Source organism: Parus major, chromosome 8, assembly GCF_001522545.3.
Source record: "Parus major isolate Abel chromosome 8, Parus_major1.1, whole genome shotgun sequence".
NCBI classification, from domain to species: Eukaryota; Metazoa; Chordata; class Aves; order Passeriformes; family Paridae; genus Parus; species Parus major.
In genome coordinates this window covers 9,875,293-9,901,578 of record NC_031777.1, presented here as the reverse complement: position 1 = coordinate 9,901,578, position 26,286 = coordinate 9,875,293, and the positions used below count along the sequence as shown (strand labels likewise).

The 26,286-nt window shown below is 39.9% G+C and overlaps 2 protein-coding genes across 10 annotated transcripts in view; one reads left to right on the top strand and one right to left on the bottom strand.

The window, feature by feature from the left end:
• CAMSAP2 (calmodulin regulated spectrin associated protein family member 2) overlaps nucleotides 1-1,491 on the bottom strand; it is an 82,152-nt gene extending 80,661 nt beyond the window's left edge. For 2 of the 4 annotated variants that reach the window (XM_015636211.2, XM_015636213.3), the window contains exon 1: nucleotides 822-1,491. In XM_015636211.2, coding sequence (XP_015491697.1) covers nucleotides 822-960 — 139 coding nt within the window. In that variant the 5' untranslated portion in view covers nucleotides 961-1,491. The remainder of the gene's footprint in view (nucleotides 1-821) is intronic. The other 2 variants (XM_015636214.3, XM_015636212.1) reach the window with 2 other exon arrangements.
• A 125-nt stretch (nucleotides 1,492-1,616) lies between these two features.
• DDX59 (DEAD-box helicase 59) lies at nucleotides 1,617-25,643 on the top strand. 6 transcript variants are annotated; one of them, XM_033516541.1, is made up of 9 exons: nucleotides 17,432-17,711; nucleotides 18,752-19,574; nucleotides 20,755-20,922; nucleotides 21,501-21,590; nucleotides 21,994-22,245; nucleotides 22,409-22,561; nucleotides 23,044-23,172; nucleotides 24,668-24,710; nucleotides 24,860-25,643. In XM_033516541.1, the coding sequence occupies exons 2-8, from the start codon at nucleotides 18,762-18,764 to the stop codon at nucleotides 24,692-24,694; spliced, it is 1,632 nt and encodes a 543-aa protein (XP_033372432.1). In that variant the 5' UTR covers nucleotides 17,432-17,711; nucleotides 18,752-18,761; the 3' UTR covers nucleotides 24,695-24,710; nucleotides 24,860-25,643. The 6 variants fall into 6 exon arrangements, with proteins under 6 accessions (XP_015491702.1, XP_033372432.1, XP_033372431.1 ...); XM_015636216.3 differs by lacking the exons at nucleotides 17,432-17,711; nucleotides 24,668-24,710 and adding an exon at nucleotides 1,617-1,699; XM_015636215.3 differs by lacking the exon at nucleotides 24,668-24,710 and having other exon boundaries at nucleotides 17,436-17,711.
• The last annotated feature ends 643 nt before the right edge of the window (nucleotides 25,644-26,286 follow it).

Genomic DNA, 26,286 nt, shown 5'->3' with positions numbered 1-26,286 from the left:
CAACCCCACCTCCCCCCCAAAAAAAAAAACCCCAAAACCCAAAAACCAAACAAAAATCCAAAACAAACAAAACCCAAACAAAATTTTCAGAATCTTTCCCTCAGAAGACCTCTGCAAGTCTGGTATTCCTCAAGGCCCAATAATATTTCAGGCACAGAATAATAGGTCTGGTATTCCTCAAGGCCCAAGGTTTTCAACGACAGAGCACTGATGCCTTTTGGAGGCATTACAAATCGATTCCATTTACACTTACAGACAAGAAGAGCGTTCTGTACTGTGCAGGCCAAAACCTGGCATTAAATGCTCTTTTTTCTGAAACCCTTCTTATTCCTTAACCACTCAAATGGCCACAGGCTACTGTCACACATGTCAAAACTAAGAGCACGCACCCATTTCCATTGCTAGCCCCCAATTCTGCTCCAAAGCACTATCAGGAAAAATGTCAAGACGACAGACAAACGTGGATTGCTGGGTTTTTTTCGCATTGTACAAGTATGACCCGAGAAATAAATAAAACACAATTTACAGAGATCGAGTCACGGAAATAAAATAATATGAGCACCAATACACAACATTTATCCGCTGATAGAAACAGCGGGCCTGCTCCAAAAAGCCTAAGTGTAATTAAGGAAAAAACAAAAGGAAAACAAAAAAATCCACAAGGGGTAAGAGATCTTAAGGATAAGGGAACAAACCAAAAGCATTTCCCACACATCTCCCCCCCTTCTCAGCTCCTTAGGGAATGGCTCGCACGTCCTCAGTAGCGAAGCAACCAAGCAGAAACCAGCATCAAAGAAAGCGAAGAAGGAGACGCCACCTACCTGTCCCAAAGGCTTTGGCCACCAGCCAGGCCAGATTACAGGCGATTTTCGCTCGGGAAAAATCATAATGGTCAAAGGGTTTGATGGCAGGAACAATGAAAGTCTTCCTCATCTCCTTGGCGTCTGCGGCATCCCCCATCTTCTTACAGGACCCCCGGCAATTGGGAACTTACATGGTTGTTCCTCCGTCCTCCTCCCTCCCACGGCCGGGAGAGCCGGCTGTAAATACGCGGGCAGCAGCTGAGAGCAGCGCCGGACCCAGCTGTCCGTAAAGGGCTAACACCGCCTCCCGCCTTTCTCTGCACAGGAATGTAGCCGAGTCCGAGTGTCCTCTTCTTCCTCCTCCTCGCTCTTTGTCTCAATTCACTCACGCCGCCGTCCCTCCGCCTCCGAAAAAATGCCCCCGGCGGCCCCGGCCCCGCGTTCCCTGGGGAGACCCTGCGGCCAGGGCTGGGCGCCCCAGGCGGCCGCCAGTCCCCCGGCCCGGGGCGGGAGCCGCCGGCAGGGCCCCTGCAGCCGCCGCAGGCCGGGACGCGGCCCTTTCCAGCGCCGGGATGTCAAAACGCCGGGGTCCGGCCCCAAAACGCGGCACGGCCCCGCACCGCCCTCTGCGGGCCGGGAGCAGAGCCGGTTCCCCGCCGCTGCCCGGCGGCCCCGGCGCCCCCCGGCCAGCACCCCGATCCCCGCGCCGCTCGGCGATGCCGCTGCGGTTCTCCACCCGCGAGTGCCGCACTGGACGGGCGCAGGCGGCTGCGCATGTGCCGCCAGCGCCTCCCCGCCCGGGCGGGGCGGGAGCCCGAGGGGAAGCGCCGGGGCGGGCCCAGGCCGCCCCCTCCCCACGGGGGCTGCGGGCGCCGCGTCAGGCGGGGTCGCTCGAGGTGGGTCCGGCCTCGGGTGGGGCGGCCTCGGGAGCGCGGACAGGCCCAGCCGGGCCCAGCCTTACCCCGGCGGCAGCGGGAGGAAGGGGCGGGGGGGAGTGTTTCCCTCGGTCAGGGGGCGCCGGCGGTGCTGGGAAAGGCTGGGAAAGGGCGGTGTCCCTCGGCCGCGGGTCCACCCGCCCCGGCGTCGCTGCTCTCCACAGCGTGGCCGGACGGGCCCGCTGTGGTGTCGTCGGGGAAGGTCGGGATCAGCCCCGCGTGTCTCGCCTGTAAGGGGGGCTGAGGAGCCGCCTGGATGCAGGGGAGCCCGGCGGGCCGGGGTCACGGTGGCTGAAGCACGGAGCGCTGCTGAGGAGGCGGGCTGAACATCCCACCCCGTGCATTTGTTCCTCCTATTTTAAATCGGGTCTATATATAACTTCGAGAATACTCGGGTAGAAAACTGACAAAGCCTTAAAATGGTTCAGGGCCTGGTCACGTAATCACTGTAATAGCAGCAGGAGTAGTGATTTGCCCTGGAGACCATCTCCTTGCTCACAAGTACCTGGGCTGTTTTTGCGAGCTTGCTGAATCACTTAAGCAGTGGGCTGCGAGGAGGGAAGCATTAGTCACGGTAGGAAGCAGTAACTGCGTGATTAATGACTCCAGCAGAACTGGATGGGTTGTCTCCGAGCGCGGGTCTGAGGGTGCGGCCGTGTTGGTGACGGGAGGCTGGCGGGAGGCTCTGCCTCCCTTGGCACGGTCACCGTGTCATCGGGTGACCCGCGGCGACAGCGGGTAGGAATCTCCACGTTTTGGCAGCAAATACTATTGTAGGTTATTGTGAATATATTGTTATTGTATGTATGCATATATATGTATATCTACATATATATGTGTAGATAAAAATGTATATATGGCTTGGGGTAATGTCTAAGTCTGCCCTTCTTCCCCTAAAGAATAGACAGAGTCTTAGCACGACACTGTGAGATTTCAAATAATATTCTGGCCAGACTGCTATTTCTTAGTGTTTCAAGTGGACTGTGAATTGATGTACACAGAGATTTTTCCATTGCTGTGTGGCTATGTATGCTTCTAGCCCTTCAGGTGCACAGTGAGACAAACATCATGGTTATGAGGCAACAGTACTTTAGAGTTTTACTGACTTGTATCTGTATTTATTAGTAATGAGTAAATGAAAGGGTTATGGAGGTCAACATTTGAAGAAATTGTTGCTGAATATTATCCATTCACTCCCTGGGATGGGATTCCCATACTGTCATGCATACCACTCCTAATTGGTCCATACCTAGCTACAAAACGAGGAGCTGCTGTGGGCAGTACTCTGCAGAACAGAGGGGAGGATGGAAGTTGAGAAATCCTTGCTTTAGCAGGCTAAGGACTGAAATTCTCATCAGATCCTCTGCAGCAGAAATAGTGATAATAATACCAAGTTAACATATAGGTGCACTTAGAAAATGTTCTCTATTAAAAAAGGCTATATGCATAGCTTTAGCTAATGCTTAGTTTTAGCTTTATGCTTAGTTTTCAACAATTAATATTTGCACATTTTTCTGAATTATTTTTATATGCATACTTTGGAAATAAGTTACATTATACACTTCACATTATTTTAACTATTTTATATACTACAATAGAAAATGATTTTAATTCTTCCTACATATTTAATAACAAGCACCAGAAATTCATAAGCTTTAAACCCTTAAATGATTAGAGCTAATAAGAAAAAAAAAAAAGAACTATGTTTCAGATCCCAGTTCATTTGTTTCTTGTATGCCTGAGAAAATACCTCAAAATTAGATCAGCCTATGGGAAAACATGTTTAGAAAAACTGTAGGGCCATTTAGTTATAATAGACTGCTTTGTGGGTGCAGCATTTGTGCTGATAAAACCTGTTCAGTCACAAAACAAAATCTAAAAAAGCTGCAATAAAAGGGGGGTTTCACTTGCTTAGTACTCTTAAAAGTGAATGCATGAATATAAAATCTAATATAAATAAGTGCAAAAGAAGACATCACCACTGGTTTCTGGAGATTCTGTGCCAGTTCTTCTACTTTTGCAAACATGCCAAAATGTCATCTTGCTTATTGCATTGTCAAAGATATTCAATAGCCAACATGGAAAATGATTAAAATCTGCTCTAATTGCTCAGAGAAAATAAATGGGAAAACTGAATGAGAAAACTGAATCTCTTTCTCCTCTGATCCTGTTTTATACATCTTGAACTATTTTAAATAGTGATATCCTGTACACAATCTTTCTGCTGCACAGTGTTTTATACTTTAGCGTTCATTCCAAGCAGAAAGACAAAGTATTAAAACAAGTATCTCACAGATTTTATTTTTTTTAACCTTCTTTCTCCCTTTCTTTCCTCTCCCTCTACCCCAAATTAGCATCCCACTTGCCTAGTTTTATCCTGTCATTACATCATAAGCCTGACTGTTCACTGTCATGTGTCTGGCCATTTTCACAGTGGGTGTACCAAGCCTGTAGTGAGCGTCAGGCAACAGGAACCAATATGACCATGAAGCTGTGAATAATGGTGTGGATGGCAGTTGTTGGTAATAGTTCTAACCTTAAGAGATAGTGGAACAAGCCCTGACTAACAATTTCATACATTTTTTTTCACTTGTTTTAAGATTCACTTAGCTTCTGAAGAGGCTGTGTGTAGAGTAGGAGCTTGTAGACTAATTTCAGGCTAGCACTAGATTACAGTGTTCAATCTGAAATAACATTTCATGCATGGTTTCTTCCTTCACAACACTTGATCATAAGGCAAAGGAAAATGTTTTTAAATTAGAAATACCATGACTTTTTTTGCAGTGGCACTGTCTGTAGCCAGACTGGGTGCTAGTGAACAGCCAGTTTATTAGGCTACCTATGGAGGATAGTAAAAACATTCCCACTTCAGATTAGCTGGTTGTATTAGGGCAAATCCACAAATACAGCAGTTCACAGCAACAATTCTGCTGAGTAATGCTTCAGTTTTGAGGTTGAAAACAGACTTGGAATAACACCGTGGGCATATTATCTTTAATTGCTGTTATCAAATTTGCCTAATTAAGATGATCCCATCTGTTTTCCTGAGTTTAGAGGATATCAGTCATGATAGAAGTGGTTTGGCTGAGGGAAGAGGTGCACCTCTGCAGTGAGGCTGCATGCATGACATGATGTGGTGCTGTCAGACTGTCAATGTACAAACCAAAAACCTGTCATGTCCCAATGGGATCCCTGAGGAATGTGCTTGTTGACTTCAGCAAGTTTTGTGTTACATACATGAGGTTAAACAGGTAATCTATAAATCATTGTGTGAGGTTATTACAGCCTAAGGATGATTTATGAAATGGAATTATATATATTGCAGCCTCTTAAACCACGATATTTTATTCATATTATTTTATTTCTAGATAGCGGTAAAACTATAGGAGTTAAGAAATTATATTTTTAAATAGCAATCCATCTGGCTATAAGCAATCTACGAGATTCCTGGAGTGTTGAGAGACATTTCTTTGGTCCAGGCATTACATGAACCAACCAGAAGAGAAGGATTATGGGAGCTGGTGCTTAACAGTGCAGATGAGCTCATTAGAGAGGTTAAGATTGGTGGCAGCCTGGACTGCAGTGACCACTCCCTGGTGGAGTTTGTGAGCATTGTGAGCCTGGTAAGGAGCTAAGTCAGGACCCCAAATTTTGAAAGAACAAACTTCCAGTTGTTTAGGAGTTAGTGAATGAGATTCCCTGGGAAGCTGTTCTTAATGACAAAGAAGCTGAGCAGAGCTGGTAGCCCTTAAAAACACTTTTCTTAAAACTAGGTGATCTTTAAGGTCCCATCTAATCCAGGCTATTCTGTGATAATCTAGTGAATGATTATCTGAATGATTGAAGTTCTTTGCCGTTATTACTAATATGCATATATGTAATTTCTGCAAGCTAGGAGTTTTGTCAGAGCATGATTTTGGAAGGGAATGTGTTCTTCCTGTTTCAGGATGATACAAAGGGACAAGAACAGTTACATAATTACTGTCTCAGATTCTTCTATTGGTTTGTAATCAGAAAGTGCTGAGGGAAGAAAACTGTTTACCAACTTTATGCATTCTAGTAGCCATGAGGCAAAGGGAAAATAAAGGTTTGTATAACATTTTACTTGAATCATCTGTGATTTTTGATACAATTAAAACTAAAAGAAGAAAAATTGGAGTAGTAGCTACTTTAGCTCATTACTGCTACTGAAATCTGCACAACCAAAAAGCTGCTCAATGGCAATCAAGTGTGGTACCTAACAATCACTTCTCTTAATACTTGGACACTATTGGTTTTATTTCCTCAACCTGGCTTTGACCTAATGTAGCTCTGCAAAGGGAGAAAAAAAAAAATAAAATCTACATCTTCTCCCCCCAGTTTCACTGGGTCACCAACCAGGCAACAGATCTGTGGCAAAACCTCTAATCTCCCTCAACACTCAGGACTGGTTGGTTTGTTTTGTCTTTTTCTCTGGTTTCTTTGGTGTCTTCTTTTCTGAGATTTTAAAATTTGCTTCTAATTTTCAAAATCTGATTTCCACACTGGCTTCTTTTGTGTTCTCATCTGGTGGAATTGCTCTTGTTCTAGGGGGTTTAGATGAGCTGTCTTCCCACATATGCTGTACAATACTACCTAATTCCAGGGCTTTCTTCTTCTTGACATTGCACCATTACCAGATTGTCTGTGAAGAAAAAAAATACCATGCTATAACTTGTATTTTTTACTTTAAATTTTAAAACATATGGAAAAGATCCTGCCCTCTTTCATTAAGTGAAAGATCTGCAGTATATCTTTGTGACCACCTAGTGCCTGATGTGTTTTCTAAGGAAAATTCTGAGGGTGATTTTTAATGAATATAATTTTTAAATGGTTTAGCTGCACTGTAAATCAATGTATAGTGGGAAACTTGCATTCAGAAAAATACTTTGTACAAAAATAAAGCACCATCTTATTATTGTTGTTAGGTAATGCTTTATTTGCATGCCGTTTAGAGGAAAATGGACATGACTCTAGTTTTTAAACTGTACATTCAGGTAAAGGAAATTTTTAATCAACTAGTAAGACTTTTTCACTAAGTCTGAATGAGAGTGAATACAAAATTGTGTACTTCTTCGTGCCATGACTGGCTTTTATTGTGCTGCTTCCACATGTGAAGATAGATCTGAACATTCATAAAAGCTCATTTGTTTTGACCATATACATCATTTATTAGAAGAGCATGAATAGACTTCAGTTTCCCATGTTTTGGCCCTGCTTCCAGTTTTCACTGAAGCTCATGTGTGTCTGAATGAGAGCAGCAGTACAGAGCAGAGAACGCTATGTTTGAACAGTAAATTTCTGGTATCATTTCATTGCAGTGAAGCTCTTTTTTTCAAAAGGGTGGTAATGAAGATGAATGAGAAAAGGAAAGCAAAAGAATAGCATAGAAGACTATCTGATGAAGGATTGGTTTTTTTTTTTTAATGTCTTTGAAACATTGTAATCCAGATTTTTACTGATACTTTAGGAAGTTTCCATTTCCCATAAATTACCAAGAAACAGCATGTTATTGAGGAATTATTTTATTAGTTTAGAGAGCAGGTGTCCATAGCTGGTAAGTGTTAAAAAATCAGCCATGGAAAGTGTATATCAAAGATTTTTATTGTAACCATTTATGCATGCATAGTAAGGTTATCACAGCCTGAGTGTATAGAACTCTGTTTCATTTAATTCTCTTTTGGCATAATTTAATTTGTTTATAATACTTTCTGAGTAGCTTTATAGGGTGTTTGCCTTATTATTCATTTGAAAACACATTCAGGATAGAAAAAAGTATGGGATGTTTAAGCCATGTGCAGAACAATTTGATTTAAATACTCCCCCAATTTTAATATATATTAGAAACATGGAAAGAACAACTATTATTTTAATACTAGCCTTAAACCAAATGTGTGTGTGTGTATATATATATATACCAATACAATCTTGGCTCCAACAAGGATTTTTTAAAAAAAAATTTAGGTTAATCCTATGTGTTGCTCCCATTTGAAATCACTGGTACTACAGACACAATTAAATATAAGTGTATATATAATTGGTTTTCTGGATTAAAGGTATCATGCAGTTTATTTGTACTTGAAGAAGAAAACATGGGTGGTTTCTTTCTTGTAGAAAGTTTCAAAAGAGAGATTAAGTACAAAAGTTTACACATCTCTCTGGTTATTCTGTCCTCCTGTGGTATTCTTGCTCTATAATATACATGGCTCCTTTAAAGCCTGGAGTATTATCTCTGCTATCTCACCTGGGCAGGGAGCAATCACGGTTCCAGTTGTTGGTACAAAGAAGAGAAATGTTCATCATCTTCATGGGTGCTGGAAACAGAGCTTTCTCTTTGATCACCAGTGTGATTGAATATGTGGTTGAATATGAATATGGAGGCCCTGACCTTGCTTTTCAGGGCGTGTGTGAGCCCCAGTTGTGATGGCCACTGCCCTGGAAGCAGCCTGAGACAGACAGTGGGACCCCACTTCAGCACAGTCACAAAGTCCAGGGTTAGTTTTGACAGCCGGAGTTCAGTCTATATGGATGATAACTTACTAAAGAAGTGGAGAATCAGCCTGGGGGAGAGGATGCTAGCAGGCACTAGCTAGTTTCATTCCGTACAACAGCAAAACACCTGGAGATTTTATACAAGGAGGGAAACTTGCTGGGGTTTATACCTATTCCCTTTGATCTGGCAAGTCTCTGTGTTCGTGTCAAACTCTTTCCTCCTTTTTAATTTGGTCTTAACAGAAATGAAGCAATTGCCAGATTGGAGAATGTAGGGCAACAGAACAGATTTCACTGCAATGTGCCAGTGTGTGATACAGATCCAGCTTGTTCAGATGACTGAGTATTTTGTTATGCTTTGGGTAACTGTTGAAATGGGGTACTTGAAAGTCTCTGTTGCAGCTGGTAGTCTGCACTTTAAGAAGTGGGAAAAGCAGTAAGTCATGGTAACCAAAAGTATTGGGGAAGCAAAACCAGTAAGAAAGCATGTTCAAGGTAGAGGCACACAGACATGTTTTATTCTTTTTTACCACCAAGGTCTTAAGTGGTATTGTACTGGTATAATTAGGAATACTACATGACTTTTTTGGGTGAAGAGATGAACTGGAGATTGAACAGTTCAGTAGAAACAGAAAAAAAGCCCAACCCATATGCTGTTTATGTTGTAGCATGCCATATTACGTCTAGTCAAAGACAAGGATACCATGGTGCAAATGCTCAACAAACTGATGCACCATTTTAGTTCAGAGCGAGAATAATACAGGTTTTATATATTGTAAGATTAGGCAAAGGGTAACAAAAAAAGGCTTTGATTACTACATCACTCTGATTTTGTTTTTTAAGAGAGCCCAGTCCCACAGAAATATCCTCACTGCTGCTAGAGAACAGGTTCCTTGTGTACCAGCAGAAAGTTAGGAGCCATCTGTATGGAGATAGTGTGTCTGTGCTTCTGCTGGCTCTTTAATCATTAAAAGGTGGCATGTCATGCTTCCCAGAGCCAACACCCTCTTGTAACCACTGACTCCCTTTGTGGCTTCTTGCAGAGCAGACAGTGTCAATAAGACAGAAGCCTTTTGGCAACCTTGCCTTTTTGCTCCAAGTTCTAGTTCATGCAAACTCTCCAGAAAGGGTAATGTCTTTATACACCCATCATATTTGCTGAATTGCAAATAATCTCAGAGGAACTGTGGTTTCATAGACTTCTGTAGTTTTGATTTGTCTTGAACTGTAAGGCAAGTAGAGATATTTTGGGGGATAATGTGATCCTAGGGGAGAAAACACAAGTTAGGAAAATCAGCAGAAACTTTTTTAAGATCTTTAAGAACTTTTTTAAGTCTCTTGTTTTTTTCTGGCCCTATTCCTTCTAGTGTTTCCTTTGAAATGACCACACCATACATACTAAGAAAAGTTTATAATTTACTGATATTGATGATATTTATATGTTTTGATTATCTTATTTAGTTTTGAATTGCTGGGATGTTTATTCCTCATATGTGTAAGCCTAAGCCACTGCTTCCTTTCCACTACTTGGGCAACTATCCTAGCCTTCTTGTTTCTTGACACCTGGCTACTACCTCTTAGAAAGCTTCCTTAGCTTAGGCTGAAATCTGTTTTGTGCCTGAAATCTAATTTCTGTATGTCTTGCTAGTTACCACAGGAAAGAATAATATTGCTTTGTCCAGAAACTCTACAAAATTACCTGGTTGTAATGGCTCAAGAGGCAAAAAAGAAATGGGCACACTGAAATTGGACTTCTGTGTGGCTCAGAGCTTTGAACAATTTGTTCAAAAAACAATGTGACATAATTTCACGTTGAAATTCTGGGCTAAATGTTAAATAGCAAGTTTTTTCACAACCTGGCATTATACCCAGGTCAGCTGAGTTGTATTAAGAATTAGCAAAGATTTATTCCACTGAATTGTTTGGCAGATAGAACAAGGAGTGTTTCATATATATTTTATACAGTCTTGCTTAAAAAGAAAATACACGTCAGTGAAATCTTGACCATACAGCACAAAGTTTCCTTTCACACTGCAGTACTTCAGACTTATTTAATACCTGAGGGTTAGAAAACATAAAATGATTTAGGGTGTAAACTTGATAACCACAAATTTTCTTTCAATGAAGAAAATAAAAAATACATGAAGTTCTAAAGTGTTTATCTTATTTAGTGTACATTTAATTTGTTCCTAAACTCAAAAATGTATTTTAAAACTTGTAATCTGAATTTTTTGAACTGGGTATCATGCTGGAATTTTTTGCCGCCAAGTTACAGATCCCAGAAAAATAAGGTTTGCATGAAAAGTTCTTGGCAGATCTCTCATGGAACAGCACAAACAACACTGCTTAACAAGGAGGCATTCATTATTTCTGTCTTGGTACTCTCTGCTATTGCAGTCACCAGCTGTAAGGTTACTGGCATCTTTGAATCTTCCTAATAAAAAGCATGGGGAGCAGTCATTCAAGGATGATAGTGAGAAATATGTTGCATTTTTCAGGTTTGCTTTTGTTTTTTAATAGCCATTGTGCTTTATCAAGCTGAGCTAATGCATTGTCTGCATGTTCTCACAAAGTTTAGGAAAGTAACAGTTTCAGAAGGACAAACCTGTTGATCTCACTTTAGTGGTCTGTGATCCTTGAGTGTGCAATTAAAAAAGTGTTTTGCCTTTCAAAACTAAAGACATCTTGTACTTAACTTTTTTTGTTAAAAAACGTCATGGATAAATGGCCCTCCTGGTGACCATACATTTCTATTGCATTACAATCCTTTCAGAAAAACTTATAACCACAGTTGTAACTTTGTTTGGTAAACTAAGCCATGGGTCTTGTATCCTCTATTTTGCTTAGTAGTCATGTACAATACCTTTTATAGCACCTGACAAAGTCCTGTGCTAGTGAAATTAGTGCCAGGTATGCCACAGGTCAGCAAAATTAATATCTGAGCCCTGCAGCATGAAAAAAGATTTTCTGTCTTGTAGAAAAAAAGATATCAACAAGGTGTATTTTTTAATTACACTATTTAGACTGTATTTAATATTCTTTACACAAAGAGTGATGTCTGAGAACTTCAAAAATCTATAGGCTAGAGCTCAACAGAAACTCACTTGGAGTAGTGGTAAAGGCTGTCATCAAGGAAACTTTTGAGACCTGGATCCAAGCCCAGTGCTGGCAGAAGGTCCAGGAGCTGGAACTTGATGGTTCCTGTTGTCTCTTGTGGAATCTCTTTTTTTCTCTCCCATCCTTTTGCATGAGACCCCAAAGGAGGGGGGAGAAAAGGGTTTACTTGCAGTAAGTGCATTTTGTGTGAGTATTACTGTTAGAATAGAGGCCAATCTATTTTGCTTCCAAACAGACTTATTGGAACAAAAATATATCCTCTCAGAAAGAGAAAGAGATTAACACAAAAGGAGAGAAATTTTAATTCTTAATTCTAACTACATTCTATTTCAAGATTTATTTAATCCTGTTAATTTCCACCTGAATTCTCTAACAATCTGGGTTATAGTTTGCTGCCTACTGAAGTCCCTGGAATCTGGCAATTGTGTTTGCAATCTTTTGATCAAATCCTTGTTCTCTCAGTCTCAGAGACCTAACAGAGGTTTGTAGGTTTAAATTAGTTTAAACAATTCTCATACCCTAAAATCATTCCTTTTCATTGCAAGAAGCTAACTATCTTGTACACAAAGATTGGTAATTGCAGTCACTGTAATTTTTATAGCTGTGCTAACAGTATGGTGATACTGAATTAGGGAGTCCATCAGTTTTCAAAGTAAATATTATATGCAGTATTTGAGCATGTAACCACATACATTAATTATATTCATATTTTTTTAATGAATCGCCCCATAGAGTTATTTCCCTATGGACTAGTGGCATTTAATGCTGAAGCTTCAGGGCAGGATTGCTGATATTTGTGGTTTTTTTCTTTTTCTTTAAAAACAAGTAAATTTATGACTCCTCAGTTATATGCTTTAAGAATTCAGATTTAAGTAGTTATTTTTAAAATTCAAATTTTACCATGGATTTCTGCAGAGACATAATGTTGGCCAGTGTTTCCTTAGAATGTAGCACTTCAAACCAAGAGTTCAAGTCTTTTTTTACTGATGATTTACTTTCAAAAACTGTAGGATTTGCTTGTTTAGATTAAATAAAACTAGAAAACCTAGGCCTCAGAATAAGTACACTGCATGCAATACCTGTACAAAATCAGGACATTTTGTATGAATATGAATTATCTAGTTAATGATTAGCCACCACTATTTGTTTTTAGATTATCTGTATTTTTCCTGTGTGGCTCCTTTAAAGCTGTAATTCAGAAACCAGTGGAGTAATTGAGTCACTGGTTCCTTCAATTTAAGAACTATTCATTAAATACACTTTGGGTTAGAGCTGCAGTTGAGTATGTACTGAAAAATCTTCTGAACGGCTTCAAAATCCCGAAACATTAAAACAATATTAGAACAATATTTAAACAATAGAACAATATTTAGTTTTATGGTATCAGATGGAGCAGACATAGGCACCAATCCCCAAGTAAACATTCTGTGGCTTCCATGCCTCCTGAATGGAAAGACATTCTTCCTCCTTTCCACCCAAGCAGTGGATATTTTCTTAACATCAATTATATGTATTCAATTCATATTTTTTCACACTTGAAAAAAAGAACACAACCCTAGGGAATAATTTTTTATTTTTTAATTGACATCTTCATAAACTTAATGTTCTTCATTCATTATAGTGTAATTGAACAACAAGGCTCTGGAATTCCGTAGTTTAGAATAATGTAACATGGGATACACACTGAGATATTTAAAAGAATTAATAGCTTAAAGAAAACCCCAAATTGTTCCTCTTGATGTGATTTTAGACATTTTAATTGTCAGATCTGTCAGTCCTGGCACTTGCCACTGGAGGGAGTGATGCACGACGTGCTGGTTGGACTCCAGTTTGAGTCCATTCTCAGCAGATTTGCATATGCTGGGAGCTCAAGGTGGGAAATTCAAACATTGTGTGAAGATATTTTGGCTACAAAGGAAACTTAAAATGCTCTGTATTAAAATGTTTTGGGCAGTTACCCTTTGGGATGGTTTTATCTGTTCCTCAGATTCCTGTGTGGAACTTGAGAAGACCTTGCCTGCCAGAGATGTGGAGAGGTTTGTGCAGAGGTTTGGTTCTGGGATAATTTGATTCAGGTTGGAATTAATAGAGTCACACTGGGCAGTATCGCTGTGGGGAACTGAGGTGGATGGTACACTCAGGCAGCTCCTTGCAATGCTTGTGATACTGAATTAGTACATGGAATGCCTGTTTCTTAAGGATTTACTGAGCCTGGGACTACAGGGATTTCAGTCTCCTGCTTTAATACAGTCATGTTTTACTGAATAATTTATTATTTTCAAGTGATGGGAAGGGTTGTGAGACATTATAGGGCAAATGCCTGATTTTTAAACTGAGGGCAGGAATACTTCCTGTATATTTGATATATAAACCTTGAGTGAAAAAGTCTTGATATAATTTAAAATAGACCAGAAAGTGGGATACTTACTATTAATAATCTATTTGTTATGATTTTCATTATTTCTTTTGGCTTTTAATCAATAGTTACTGTCTTTGTTATTCTAACAGAAATTTGCATAAAGTTGAAATAATCTGTTGCTGTATATTTATGTAGTAAATCTATCAGTATGTATTAGTCCTTTTGTACACATGGGGTTGTGTGTGTGTTGTTACATTTCTGTAGCTCCTAATATTGACTTTACAAGTTACTCTGAAGAGACACTTTAATTATATAAGGACTGTATTTGTGCAGGGGTTTCTAATAACAGTACATGATACTTCCCTGAGAAGCTATTGTACACATGAGTGTAGACAAGATGGGAATACTGTAAAGTCTTGGTGTTTTACTACCTCAAATAACAATGTAATCATACAAAATAAAAATGCTACCCTACTGCCTTGGAAACCTTAGCACTTTCCTTTATAACAGATAAATTGTCTAGCATGACAAAAATTAATGTCCATAACTGCTCATGGTTTTCTAGCAGGACTTAAATCCACTTTTATTCAGCCAGTGCTTGAACTAACTAGTTTTTAGGAGGAAAAATATGAAGACAAACCCCTTCAGCATATCTGAGAGCATCTTGTCTGGGACATTTCATGTACTCTAAAGGTACAAACATTGAAATTCAAAAATCCTATTAAAATGTCATTCACCTCAGATCTGATTAGCAGCATCAAGAGCTGAGAGGATGGGAATTAAATTCACCAAGGCACTTACTCTTACATATTTTATAATTCTGAAAGAAAACTTAGGCAAGTGGCTGAACTAGAATGTTTATGCTTTCTTCCAGGAAAAAAATACTTATTCAGTGAGGTCACAAAGTACAGTATCTGTTTCAGGAGAGGTTTTGTTATATCTATATTGATTAACTTCTCCATGTAAATAAAGAATAGCCTACTACATTCAGTGGGAACTTGCACTACTTTTCAGTGGTGAGCACTTTTTATAAAGCATGTTACAATTTTTGTTGGAAGAAATAATGAACTATTGAGAGCTGTCCAGCCTATATGAGCCACTCAAGGTACAGTAGTTCTATTGTTACCTGTTATTAGTCATCATTTCTTTTTCAGACTGTTGAGTCTACATAGCTGTTTCTTGCATGGAAGCCCTTTCATGTCTCTGAATATCCTTAGAGTCCTTTCCTTAAACTTTTTTCAATCTCTTCTGTAGTCTTTCTCACTCAAAATGAGAATTTCCTACAAAGTAACTTTGTTTTTTCTTACTGCTGTTACACACTGAAAAATACTTATAGAATGTTTGCATTTTGGTGCATGGACTGTATAGGTTATGAAACCTCTCATAGCATATTAAATATTGCTGGAATACTGGTCTTTGTTTAGCAACTGATGTTTTGAATTCCAGGAAATGACCTTGTAAAAATGGAAGTAAGAAAAGGAAATTTGCTTCTGTTAGGAAGGGAAAATGAAGGAAAGAAAGTTAGTGCAAACAAAGGGGAATGATGGAGGCTGACTCAGAGGAAGGTGGGGATTTTCACAGGAATGTATGGAGTATGGGTAACAAGGTGGCTGACTGTTTTTCACTCTAGTGATGCCCAGTTTCCAAATGTTCAATAATATTTTTAATTCTACCAGTTAATTAAAAATCCCAGAGAGAACAAACTCCTCTATTCGCACTTCGAATTGCTACTGTTGTAGCGAACTACTGAAGAGAAGTGCAGGGTAATTTAAGATAGGCCATGTTTCACGTGTGACTGGACTTGAATGTTACAGAATGCTCTAGGCAGCTGCTTGAAAGCCCCCAGCTTTGTCTGTGTTTTTACCCACCAATCACCGGCTCCTCTGACCGGTCCTCTGGACTGCCATTAAATTGTGTTTCCAAAGGGGCTGTTAGGAGCTATGATTTTCTTTTCAGCAAGAAATGGTGATGGTGGTAGTCACCAACAAAAGTGATGAGGCAGAATTGGAATTCTCTATCTATATGGATGCTTTCAGGTTAATGGGATTAATGTTGGAGTAGAGGGAGGAGGTAAGGTTTAGGGCATCAGGAGTCATCAACCCAGAGAGCTTCCTGCAGGATATCTTTGCCATGCACCAACTAATTTATGGTCATAGGGTATACTTTTATGTTGGAGATACTCTGGTCCTCCTGCACGTGCTCCAACCCTGGATCTGTACAGACATAGTGACACCACCTATGATAGGTCTTGATGTTGTAAGGAAGTACCCAGGACCAGTTGACTGATCTCCTTCTGGTGACAGGAGTCCTTGGAAAGCAAGGGAGTAGCAGTGACCACCCGTTCACAACAGCCAAGCAGCCAAAACTATCAGCCTTCTCAGAGCATACACATACAAACCCAGTACTCTTCCATGAACTTGGGTTTGTCTGGGGCAGCAGTTGCATCTGGGCTGTCTTGGAAAGCACAGGTTGTCCATAAGTCTGAAAGTGTTTTCTGCCCTGTAGTGAAATGTGATAAATTCTGTGTTCTCATGCCTTGTAATGTAGCGCAAATATGCTTATTTATTGTTGAAAGTAATAACTTACTCAGTTTAAAATACATGAATAGTTGTGTCACTGTGCCTATCATAGCAGGTTGAGGCATGTACAGGACTTTTGTGTACCTTATGGCTCTGTTGTGTGCTGCAGGAATGTTTTCCTCATGTACAAATGTGTGTATCTGTAGCATCTGTGTCTGTAGGATCAGCTTGGGCTGTAACTGCAGGAGTGCTGGAATGCCCCTTAGCAGAGCCAGTGTGGCAAAATGTGGAATATGTAGTTTTCAAAAGAAAGATTGTTCTTTGTTTGATCTTTGTATATGTTCAAGCCTAATCAACAAGAAGGGAAATTTAATCCATGAAACAAAGAACAGCTAACAATCAAGTTCTAAGTGATGTCCAGGTGTTAGAAAAGCAAATTACTTGTTGGTGGAAGTACCTTTTGACAATTTAGGACTTGACATGTTCCACTGACCTCAGACCTATAGGGAGGTTGGCAAAAACTGGGAAGAATATCCACTGATACTGGACACAAAGAATGCAGGATTTACAGGAATGGAGGAGTCACCAGAATTCCCAAGATAAGGAAGAAACTAATAAAGACAACACAGCAGATGTGCTGAGTCAGCTCCGACTGGGTGAAAGGTAATTGTGGCAGGGGGAGATCACAACCACGACTCATGGCGCACCAACTCCAAAGAGAAAGAATGAGCATGCAGACTAATTAGCACAGGAAGTGAGGGAATCATTAGCAACAGAAGACAGAATTCTGATAAATAAGCGAACCACGTAACTTGTAGCCAATGAACACTAATTTCTTTGTCGGCTAGAATATATAAATAATAAAAAGTTTTGATAATTGACGTGCTTGATTTGTGGAATACCACCGCGCACCCAAGCTTGCACAACTCTGAGATAAGTAATCAGTGTCTCTCTCGAGTGTGTAATTATTGCCTTGTTGCACACTGGGCGACGAATGCGATTTTAGTGGGCAACAACCGCTCCTGCGGGCCCGCACGCAGGCCGAGCCCAGCGGCAGCAGCTCCGGTAGCCGCTGCCGCCCCCGCCCGGCGGAGCGCGCAGGCCCGGCCGGCCCGGCCGCGGGACCCGCCCGCGCCGCTGTCCTGCCCGCCGGGGCTGTGGGCGGGAGCGGCCCCGTGCGGCCGCCGCCATTTTGTGCGGGAGGCGGCGGGCGGCCCGGCAGCAGCGGTTCGTGAGGCGGGGGGGGGCCGGTGCCGGACTCCGCCTGCGGAGTCTCCTGTCGGGCGGAAAAGGCCCGGGCTGCCTTGTTCTCCCGTGGGGTGGGTACCGCTTGCCGGACAGTAGGGCTGGGAGAGGCTGTGGTGCTGCCCGGGGTCCTTTGCAGGCCCCTCCCTAGCAGCGCGTCCGTCAGCCCGTTCACTCGAGTGAGCGCTCCCCTCACCTGAGAGGCTGCTGAGCTTGCAGACAGGTTCGTTGTGGGAGATTCTTATTAGGCGCGAAAAATTAAATGGTGATATTTGTCTTGTGGTCCGGAAACACGGCGGAGCAGCGGCCCCCGGCACCCGCGGTCGCCCCGCGGAGCTCTGCGGGCCGGCGCTGCTGCCGCGACCTCGGGACTGCTCCCAGTAACACAAACACGGCTGGCTGTGCACACAGACATACCTTGGTGTATTTTTAAAAAAACTTGTGTGAGAAGAAGTTCATAGAAACTGGTAGGCACCGTACAATTTATTCAGCATGAAATTGCCATATTTTGTTTACTTTTTTACTGATTGTACGATAGCAAAGGATTGGTGAGGATATCATATACTTTTGGAGGCAAATACTGGAAGTTTCAGAATATAAAAGATGGTTATTTTTGAACACTTAATTTGTATATAAGGTGTATATTTGGCAAATTGATTGTGTAAGTCTTTCCTTGTTTCTGGACACCGTGAACAGAGCTGGACTCTAAACAAATCTCCAAAGTTTGCAGCCTTATAATTTTAAGTGGACTTTAAAAAGTGCAACAAAAGGAGTGATCTTGAATGGATCCTGTATTGAATTTTACATCCTTTCCAGAACTGATTGATTTATTTGGTTTCAGTTGGTTGGGGTTTTCCCCACAGCTTAGAAGAATGCTTGCATCTATGGTTTCATCTTATAAATAGGTGAACTGTCCAATGATTTAAATATGACTGACTTGCAAAACGGATAAATTTCCACACTGTGTAAAGAGTTTTTACTCAGCTGCAAAGGCCTGATAGTGGCAATTAACTGTAGATAGATCTCTATATTGTTCAGTGCTTCCATTGTTAATTTAAAATGCTTGTTGACATTTGCATCAACATTGTTATGATTGAGATAATATTTTAAAAAGGCAGATTATAGATCTTTTCAGGGATTGAGTGCTGGTTTCTTTGTTTGCCAATATTTGCTGGACTTTTTTTTTTTTTTTTAGTGGTAGCAGTAAAATGTACCTTTTTGTATAGTAGTAGTTTCTAACAACTGTAACCATTTTCTTTCTAGTGTATGAAGCATGTTTTTACCACGATCTGTTAAAGTCAAGAGGACTGCTGATGGGGACAAAAGTTGTACAGCTAAGAAAAATAAACTGTCTTCTGAAGGATCTTTTCTAGAGGAGACCACAGAACTCCAGGACTGTAAGTCAGTTAGAACAGAAACTTCTGCTTCAATAGACAGTTCAAGTGAAATTGTAAAAGAACACACAGAACTTGCAGCTGCAGACCTTGGTGTTGCTCATATACCATTGAGAAAGGACAGCCAAAATTCTGAGGATGATGGCTCTTTGGAAGAACCCATAAAATCCTTCAGCAAATCCCAGCGCTGGGCAGAGCCTGGAGAGCCTGTGTGTGTTGTGTGTGGCCGCTATGGGGAGTATATCTGCGATAAAACAGATGAAGATGTTTGTAGTTTGGAATGTAAAGCCAAACACCTTCTACAAGCTCAAACAAAGGAAAAACAGCTAGCATCTGATCAACCCACAGATTCTCAAGCAGAAGCTCACCTGCTTAATACACCTTACTTCTACAAAGATCATTCCTTTATTTTAGGTTTGCAAGATGAGCAGGTTGAGAACCTTAAACTCCAGCTAGGTATTGCTGTCCAGGGCCAGCAAGTTCCAAGACCTATTGTAGAGTTTGAACACTGTGGTTTTCCTGAAGCTTTAAACAATAATTTAAAAAACTCTGGCTATGAAGTCCCAACTCCCATCCAAATGCAAATGATCCCTGTTGGACTATTAGGGAGGGATATTCTGGCTAGTGCTGACACGGGCTCTGGAAAAACTGCAGCTTTCCTGCTTCCTGTTATTATGAAGGTTTTGAAAGAGGTAATGAAACTTCAGATAGTTGGATTGTCTGTTGGATTCCCAGTGTAATGGAGAATGTGATTGCAGTGTTTTTCATTAACATTCAGTGATTTATTTGACTTATGATTAATCAAGCATTCGGTTCTTGGAGGGGGGAGATGCTAATTATTTTTAACTAAATTGAATGTTTTTTCACTTTGGTTAGGAGATGAAACTCTGTCAATATTACCTATTACACAGTTCCTGCTTGTTGATAAAGTTAATTAAATTCTGTGGTAAATTTCCTAAATGACTTAGAATAGAAAGTGAAAATAATTCCAGGTCCTCTGTAAGTTCTTCCTGTATCTTCATATATCAAATGGCTCAAAGAGATTTGTTGGAATTTGTATAACTTCACAGAGTAATTTCTCTTGGAATATATTTAGTTGACTGTCAAGTAATTACAGGAATTTGGGATAAAAAAAAATCTGAAATCCTCTAGTTACAGAGTCTCTACTTTTTAAAATGTAGAAGAAAGAATTAAGAAAATTTCTGCTTTGTAAAGACATGAACGTATGATTAGAAGCAGTTGTTATTATTTATTGCATAATACTATATATATAGTTATTATTGCAGAGGCAAATAGTATTCTGTACCTTGTATGCGGTTCAGAACTGTTCTTTGCTTTATGGGTTTTATTCAAAAAGAGATGTATAAAAATATTTTTGAGAATTTTGGACATGATTCTAGTGATGCTTTGCATTGTTTAGATACCTTATTGAATGTATATACACAAAGCATGTGTAAAGTTTTTCAAATGACTAATTGAAAGATTATTTAAGTAACTCTTTTATTCTTTAAAGTACTCTAGAAACTCCTGAACTCTAGTTTAAGAACAAAAGCATTATATAGAAGTGGGTAGGAAAAAAACCGCTCCAGTGGGTCCTCTGTCTGATTATCATTAGAGTATGCAGGACAGATGTATGTTTATAGTAATATGTGCAGAATTGGATTCTCAATGAAAAATGCATCTGTACACAATCTTTCCCATTCTTCATCTTCAGGGTACTGGACAAGTTAATGTATATATTGAGCGGTAATTTTATTTTGCTGCTTAAAATTATTCTCATTTTTAATGTAAAAGATTACTTTGGGAAATTTGAAAGCTTTTTATCTAAACAATAAGCAATTCCACATTATCAGATTTTCCTCTCCTTTCCAGATACAAACTCCATCTGCCCTTATTTTGGCACCAACGAGGGAGTTGGCAATTCAGATCGAGAGGCAAGCGAAGGAGCTGATGGCTGGGTTACCCAACATGAGGACAGTTCTGTTGGTGGGGGGTTTGCCCCTGCCCCCGCAGCTGCACCGGCTCAAGCAGAGTGTGAAGGTGAGCACTGGCTGAGTGTGGAGAGCCACGTTGTCATCACATTCACAGAAAAGAGACATGTGAACTGATGACACCTATGAACACACAAAGATGGCTTTCTCCTGAGTCTAAACTACTGAAACATTTGTCACCTCCTGAAAATTGTACAGTTACACAATTTTTAAAAAACTTTTTCACTTTTGATTAAACATCTAATAGCTTTTTTTTTTGTTTGGTTTTAAAAAGTTTCCTGTGGGATATTTGCTTTCATGCTTTCAAAGACTTAAATATGCCAGTATTTTACACAAAGAGTTGTAATTGAGAGGAAAAAGTTTGGTTTTCATGCAGATTTTATTGCTTGTAACTCAGACACTTCCATTAGAGTTTTAAAAGGTCCATTTCATCTTAAGGTGTCATAAGTTTTCTAGAAGTTTCATGACTTGCTTAAATGCAAGTAATTTCACTTATTACTGCCATTGTTATATATGTGATGGAATTTTGGAATTTTATGGTTTTTCCAGGATGGCCCTCTTTCCTTTCATGGAAATTCTTACTCCTGTGGGGTTTTTTCCTCTTTTTTTTTTTTTTTTTTTTTTTAGGTGATAATAGCAACACCTGGAAGACTTCTTGAGATTTTAAAGCAAAGTTCTGTTCAACTGCATGGCATAAGAATTGTAGTGGTGGATGAAGTAAGTTTTTATTTATCAAATCTCTATTACCTATACAGAGATCCTGGAAGAAAAATGTGAGTGGCTGGTCTCACTTACTAAACAAATAGAGTGTCTGTTATAAAAATACAATATATTTCTTAGGAGACAGTTTTATTTTTTGACACAATTTGAAATGTGTTTAAACAACAGATGTTCTATTGCTGTAAAGATTTAGGTACCTGACAGGATAATACTGTTAGAGGAGTGTGAACCATTTGTTTTTAATTTTCTCACTTACCTCTTCTTCTGACTATAAATTGCATTTGGAAAACCCTGCATTTGGATTGTTATATGTTACATTATGGTTCTTCTGTCAATTTAAGTTCAGGATCCTGCTGTTCCTGGAAAAAAATGTGGTACAAATCTAATATTTTTCATTTAGGTGGACACCATGCTAAAAATGGGTTTCCAGCAGCAAGTATTGGATATTCTGGAAGACATCTCTCATGATCATCAAACCATACTGGTGTCAGCCACGATTCCAGTGGGCATTGAGCACTTGGCAAATCAGCTTCTGCACAGTTTTGTCAGAATAACAATTGGAGAGAAGAATCTGCCGTGTTCTAATGTTCGGCAAATTATCTTGTGGGTAGAAGAACCATCTAAAAAGAAAAAACTGTTTGAAATACTAAATGTAAGTTTAGTATTTTTCTCATAAGAGCAATTTATAAAATGATCCATACCTTTCCACATCTCTGTCAGGTTCTCATCTCGTGATCAGGAAGAGTTGAACCCATGCTGATGATGAGCAGTCAATGGCTGTAATCCCTTTTTAAAGAAACTGTTTAATTTTACAGGATAAGAAGCTCTTCAAGCCTCCAGTGTTGGTGTTTGTGGACTGTAAACTAGGAGCAGATCTTCTGAGTGATGCTGTTCATAAGATTACGGGATTACAGTGTGCAGCTATGCATTCTGAAAAGTCTCAGATGGAAAGAACAGACATATTACAGGTTTGTGCCTGCTCAACTTAAGGTGTTTTGGTAGATTTCAAATGGCCTTTTTTTCATATGTGGCTTCATTTGAATGACTGAAGTCATAATTGACTGCTTTTCTGCAGTAATACCTGGGGTATTGCTGGGGGAGATGAGAGACAGACAGGACTAAGCAAAACTGTAGATAAGAATGCTATTTTAAATGTAGATAAATACAGAGAGTTTCCCAGATTATTTGAAATGGGAACTTAAATAAGCATTTAACTGTAACTGATAATTTTTGGAATTTAAATTGTGGGTTTGATCTCTCTTTGGTTATCTCTCTGAATTATATTCCCGTTTAAATCGAGAATACAGAGAGCCATTCTCTCTTGTAAAATAGAATAATCCCACTGGCCGTGTTCTTACTCCAAATAACTAGCTGTTAACCTATGCTTGAAGAGGTTCAAAATACAAATAAGGATAAAAGAATTAATTTTGGTTTGTTCCTTCCTTACCAGGGGTTACTTCAAGAGAAGTATGAAGTTATAGTAAGTACTGGAGTCCTTGGACGAGGGCTTGACCTTGTCAATGTCAAACTGGTGGTGAATTTTGATATGCCTTCAAGTATGGATGAATATGTACACCAGGTAAATAAACAAATTGCTAATGCTTTATTTGAAAAGTATATTGAAATATGGCATGCACCTGTGGAAATTTAAATGTAAACAAAAAGATAATTTTCCTCTTCAGAATATTTTTTCATAGGAAAGGGAAAAACAGTGCTGGATATTTCTTCTGTAAGTCTCTTACATAAATTTCTCAAATCTAGAATACTGTTCCAATTATCTTCTATGTAAGTTACTAAAACCTAGAAGAGTGTCTTTAAATCGCTTACTTTTGCAGTGTTATTCTTTCTGTTTTGAATTGTCTTGTATCATTTTGCATCTATGGAAAACAAAATTTACCCTTTTTTAATTGTGTGAAGAAAGGCCAAATGCCCCTCTTGCAGGTACAGCTCATCCTCAGTGTGGGATATGCAGTAATAGTCAGGAAAGCACTCATGAACTTGATTTCTTCCCCTCTTTCTAGTCAAGCATCTCCTCTGATTTTTTCCTCTGTGCATTTTCTGCTTTAGAAAAGATGATCTGTGAGTTGCACGTGTGTGTGCACTTGTGTGCACAGTCCCCAGACCTAGTTTAGCTGGCACATTAAGAGAACTCATTCTTGCCCTCTTTGTGGCATGAGGAAGACACAATGCTACTGTGTGCAGTCCTGAGAACATCAGCCATGGGAAAAGGCAGCAAACTGGAGGCAGTCCAGGTGAAGTCAGGGGGCTGGCACACGTGACACTTCAGGACAGGCTGAGTCAACTGGGCTTGTTTGGGCTGCACTAGAGACTTAATTGCTCTCTTCCATTTAGGTGATTACAGAGGAGACAGAGCCAGACTGTCCTTGAAGATGCCCAGGGAAAGGACAAGAGCCAGCAGTTGTAAATTCCTGCAAGGGAAATTGTGGCCTCATAGCAGGGAGAAAGGATTTACACAGCAAGAGGGGTCAGGCAGTGGAAGAGGCCAGAGGGATGATGGGATTTTTGTGCTTCTAACTCTTGAAACAAGGCCTTGAGGGAACTGATCTGACTTTGATGTAAACCTTGTTCTGATCAGATGAGGAGCACCTCTGGAAGTTACCCACTGTAATGGACACCTCAAGTACCCTGTGTTATTAACTGCAGTATTCCCCTCTGTTTTTAATTATCATTCTGCTAAAATTTCAAGCATGTTTTAAGTAGATAAAAATGGTCTTCCCTAGCATCAAAACGATGCCAATATTAACATGTTAGGTGTTCCTAAATCGTCTTTGTAGATTCTTTTCTAATTTGTTCAAGCAGCTTAGATAATACTGGTAAATAATTTAAATTTACTAGAACACTGAAAGTAAAGGGCATTTTTATGGCCATGCTGGCACATATTGTGCTTGATATGAAGTATAAGCATTTGGCATCTCTACAGTATTTTTTGAGCCCTTTTGTTTGGATCAGATTTACTGTAAGCCTTTGCCCATACTCTGTACCTCATACCTCAGTATCAATATTGGATCTCTGGTATGTCACATAAACAAGTCATAACTTTAAATGCATTTCAGTTACAGCTTCAGATCTACATACCCTGAATTCAGGAAGTTTATTGTAAGTACCTTTGTGCTTAGAGGATGGGAGAGATTTGGCCCTGTCACTTAGGTTTATTTGCTGTTTCGTAACAAAAAATAAACTGCTAAGACTATTTGAAGGACTGCCATTTAATATTGTTAACTTAGAATGAATTTATGCTTTTTCAGGTTGGAAGAGCAGGGAGATTGGGTCACAGTGGAACTGCAATTACTTTTATCAATAACAACAGCAAGAAGCTCTTTTGGGATGTTGTGAAGAGAGTAAAACCCACAGGCACCATTCTTCCCCCACAGCTGCTTAATTCCCCATATCTGCATGACCAGAAGAGAAGGGAACAACAGAGACTTAAACAGTTACAGAACAGCCTTGTAACAGGAGATAATATTATGGACATTATTAAAAAACACAACAAAAATAATTCTCAGAGGTAATAAATGCATATTTATAGTTATGTAATTACAGTAAAGATATGATTGAAAATAAATATGAAATGTTGCCTTGTATATTGCATTTTTGAAAGAAATTTGTACCTTTTTTTAAGAAGTCTCCTCTAAGTCTAATTTTATCTTGAAATACAGGCTATCGTGTGCTTGAATTACTGTAGTACCTAGTAAAAGTACTCTGGAACTCTTTCAAAACCAGTAGTCTGTGGTCTTGCTGGCAAGAAAAATAAATCAGTGGCAGATTAGCCTCTGAAAATCTCTTCCTGTTAGCTTAAATAAAGTCTTCCACTGGGAATGTTTCTACAAGTCCTCAGTGTGCTCTCTTGGGGTTTCTTAAGAACATATATACAAGGTTTGTTTGTAAACAGTACTGAAAATTTAGTTTCTCCATTAGTACCTGTGGACCAGCTGGAAGTTCTGCTGAAGCAGTTTGCAGTACCAGAAATAGTTTGTTACTAGTTGTGTGTAACTTCATGGAAGAGGAATAAAACCTGTGATTTTGATTTTATTTAATCAAAATTTTGTCTTCTTTAGAGATGGAATTTGTTGATTTTTCTGTCTCATTTGGAATAATCCACTCCTGCGTATAAAATGTTTTTGTGTTGCTCTCCTGCAGACCAGTTTAGGCACTGGTATATTTAGAAGCATGGGCACCCCTGCTGTACCAAAATTCTACAAACTGTTCAACAATCATGAAATCAAACAATTCTACACCACGTTTGCCCCAGGAACTAAATGCAAGTACAGGTTGTGTAAAAATAAAATTGTATCAACAACCTGGTTCAGTTATCTTGTAGCAAGCTTTCTATTTGTTTCTAGGTATAGATGGTTTAGTATATGTTTATTATCAGTGGGTCTTTCATGCGCATAGGTATCCATTGATTCCAGCACCCTGTTTTTATTTCTTCCCCTGGTGCTGGAGTTCCAACATTGCTTAAGTATCGAGTCCATCCTGTGTTCATTTACTTCCTTTCCTACCCGTTTTTCCCTCCCGTTTTCAGCGGTGCTTTGGCTGTACAGGGCAGTGCGGTGCAGCTGCAGTACCGGGTACGGGACGGGTGTCCCTGCGTGGGATCCGGGTGGGCTCGCAGCGCTCCCAGGGCTCCGTGGCTGTGCTGGCTCCGCGCTCTCCGCCTCACGCCCGGCCCGTC

What these genes read in the sequence shown, in the direction of transcription:
- DDX59 (XM_015636216.3), top strand. Translation starts at nt 18,762, where the DNA reads ATGTTTTTACCACGATCTGTTAAAGTCAAGAGGACTGCTGATGGGGAC. An exon ending in GGCTCAAGCAGAGTGTGAAG is followed by an intron (nt 20,923 to 21,500) that starts GTGAGCACTGGC and finishes TTTTTTTTTTAG; the next exon opens with GTGATAATAGCAACACCTGG. An exon ending in GAATTGTAGTGGTGGATGAA is followed by an intron (nt 21,591 to 21,993) that starts GTAAGTTTTTAT and finishes TTTTTCATTTAG; the next exon opens with GTGGACACCATGCTAAAAAT.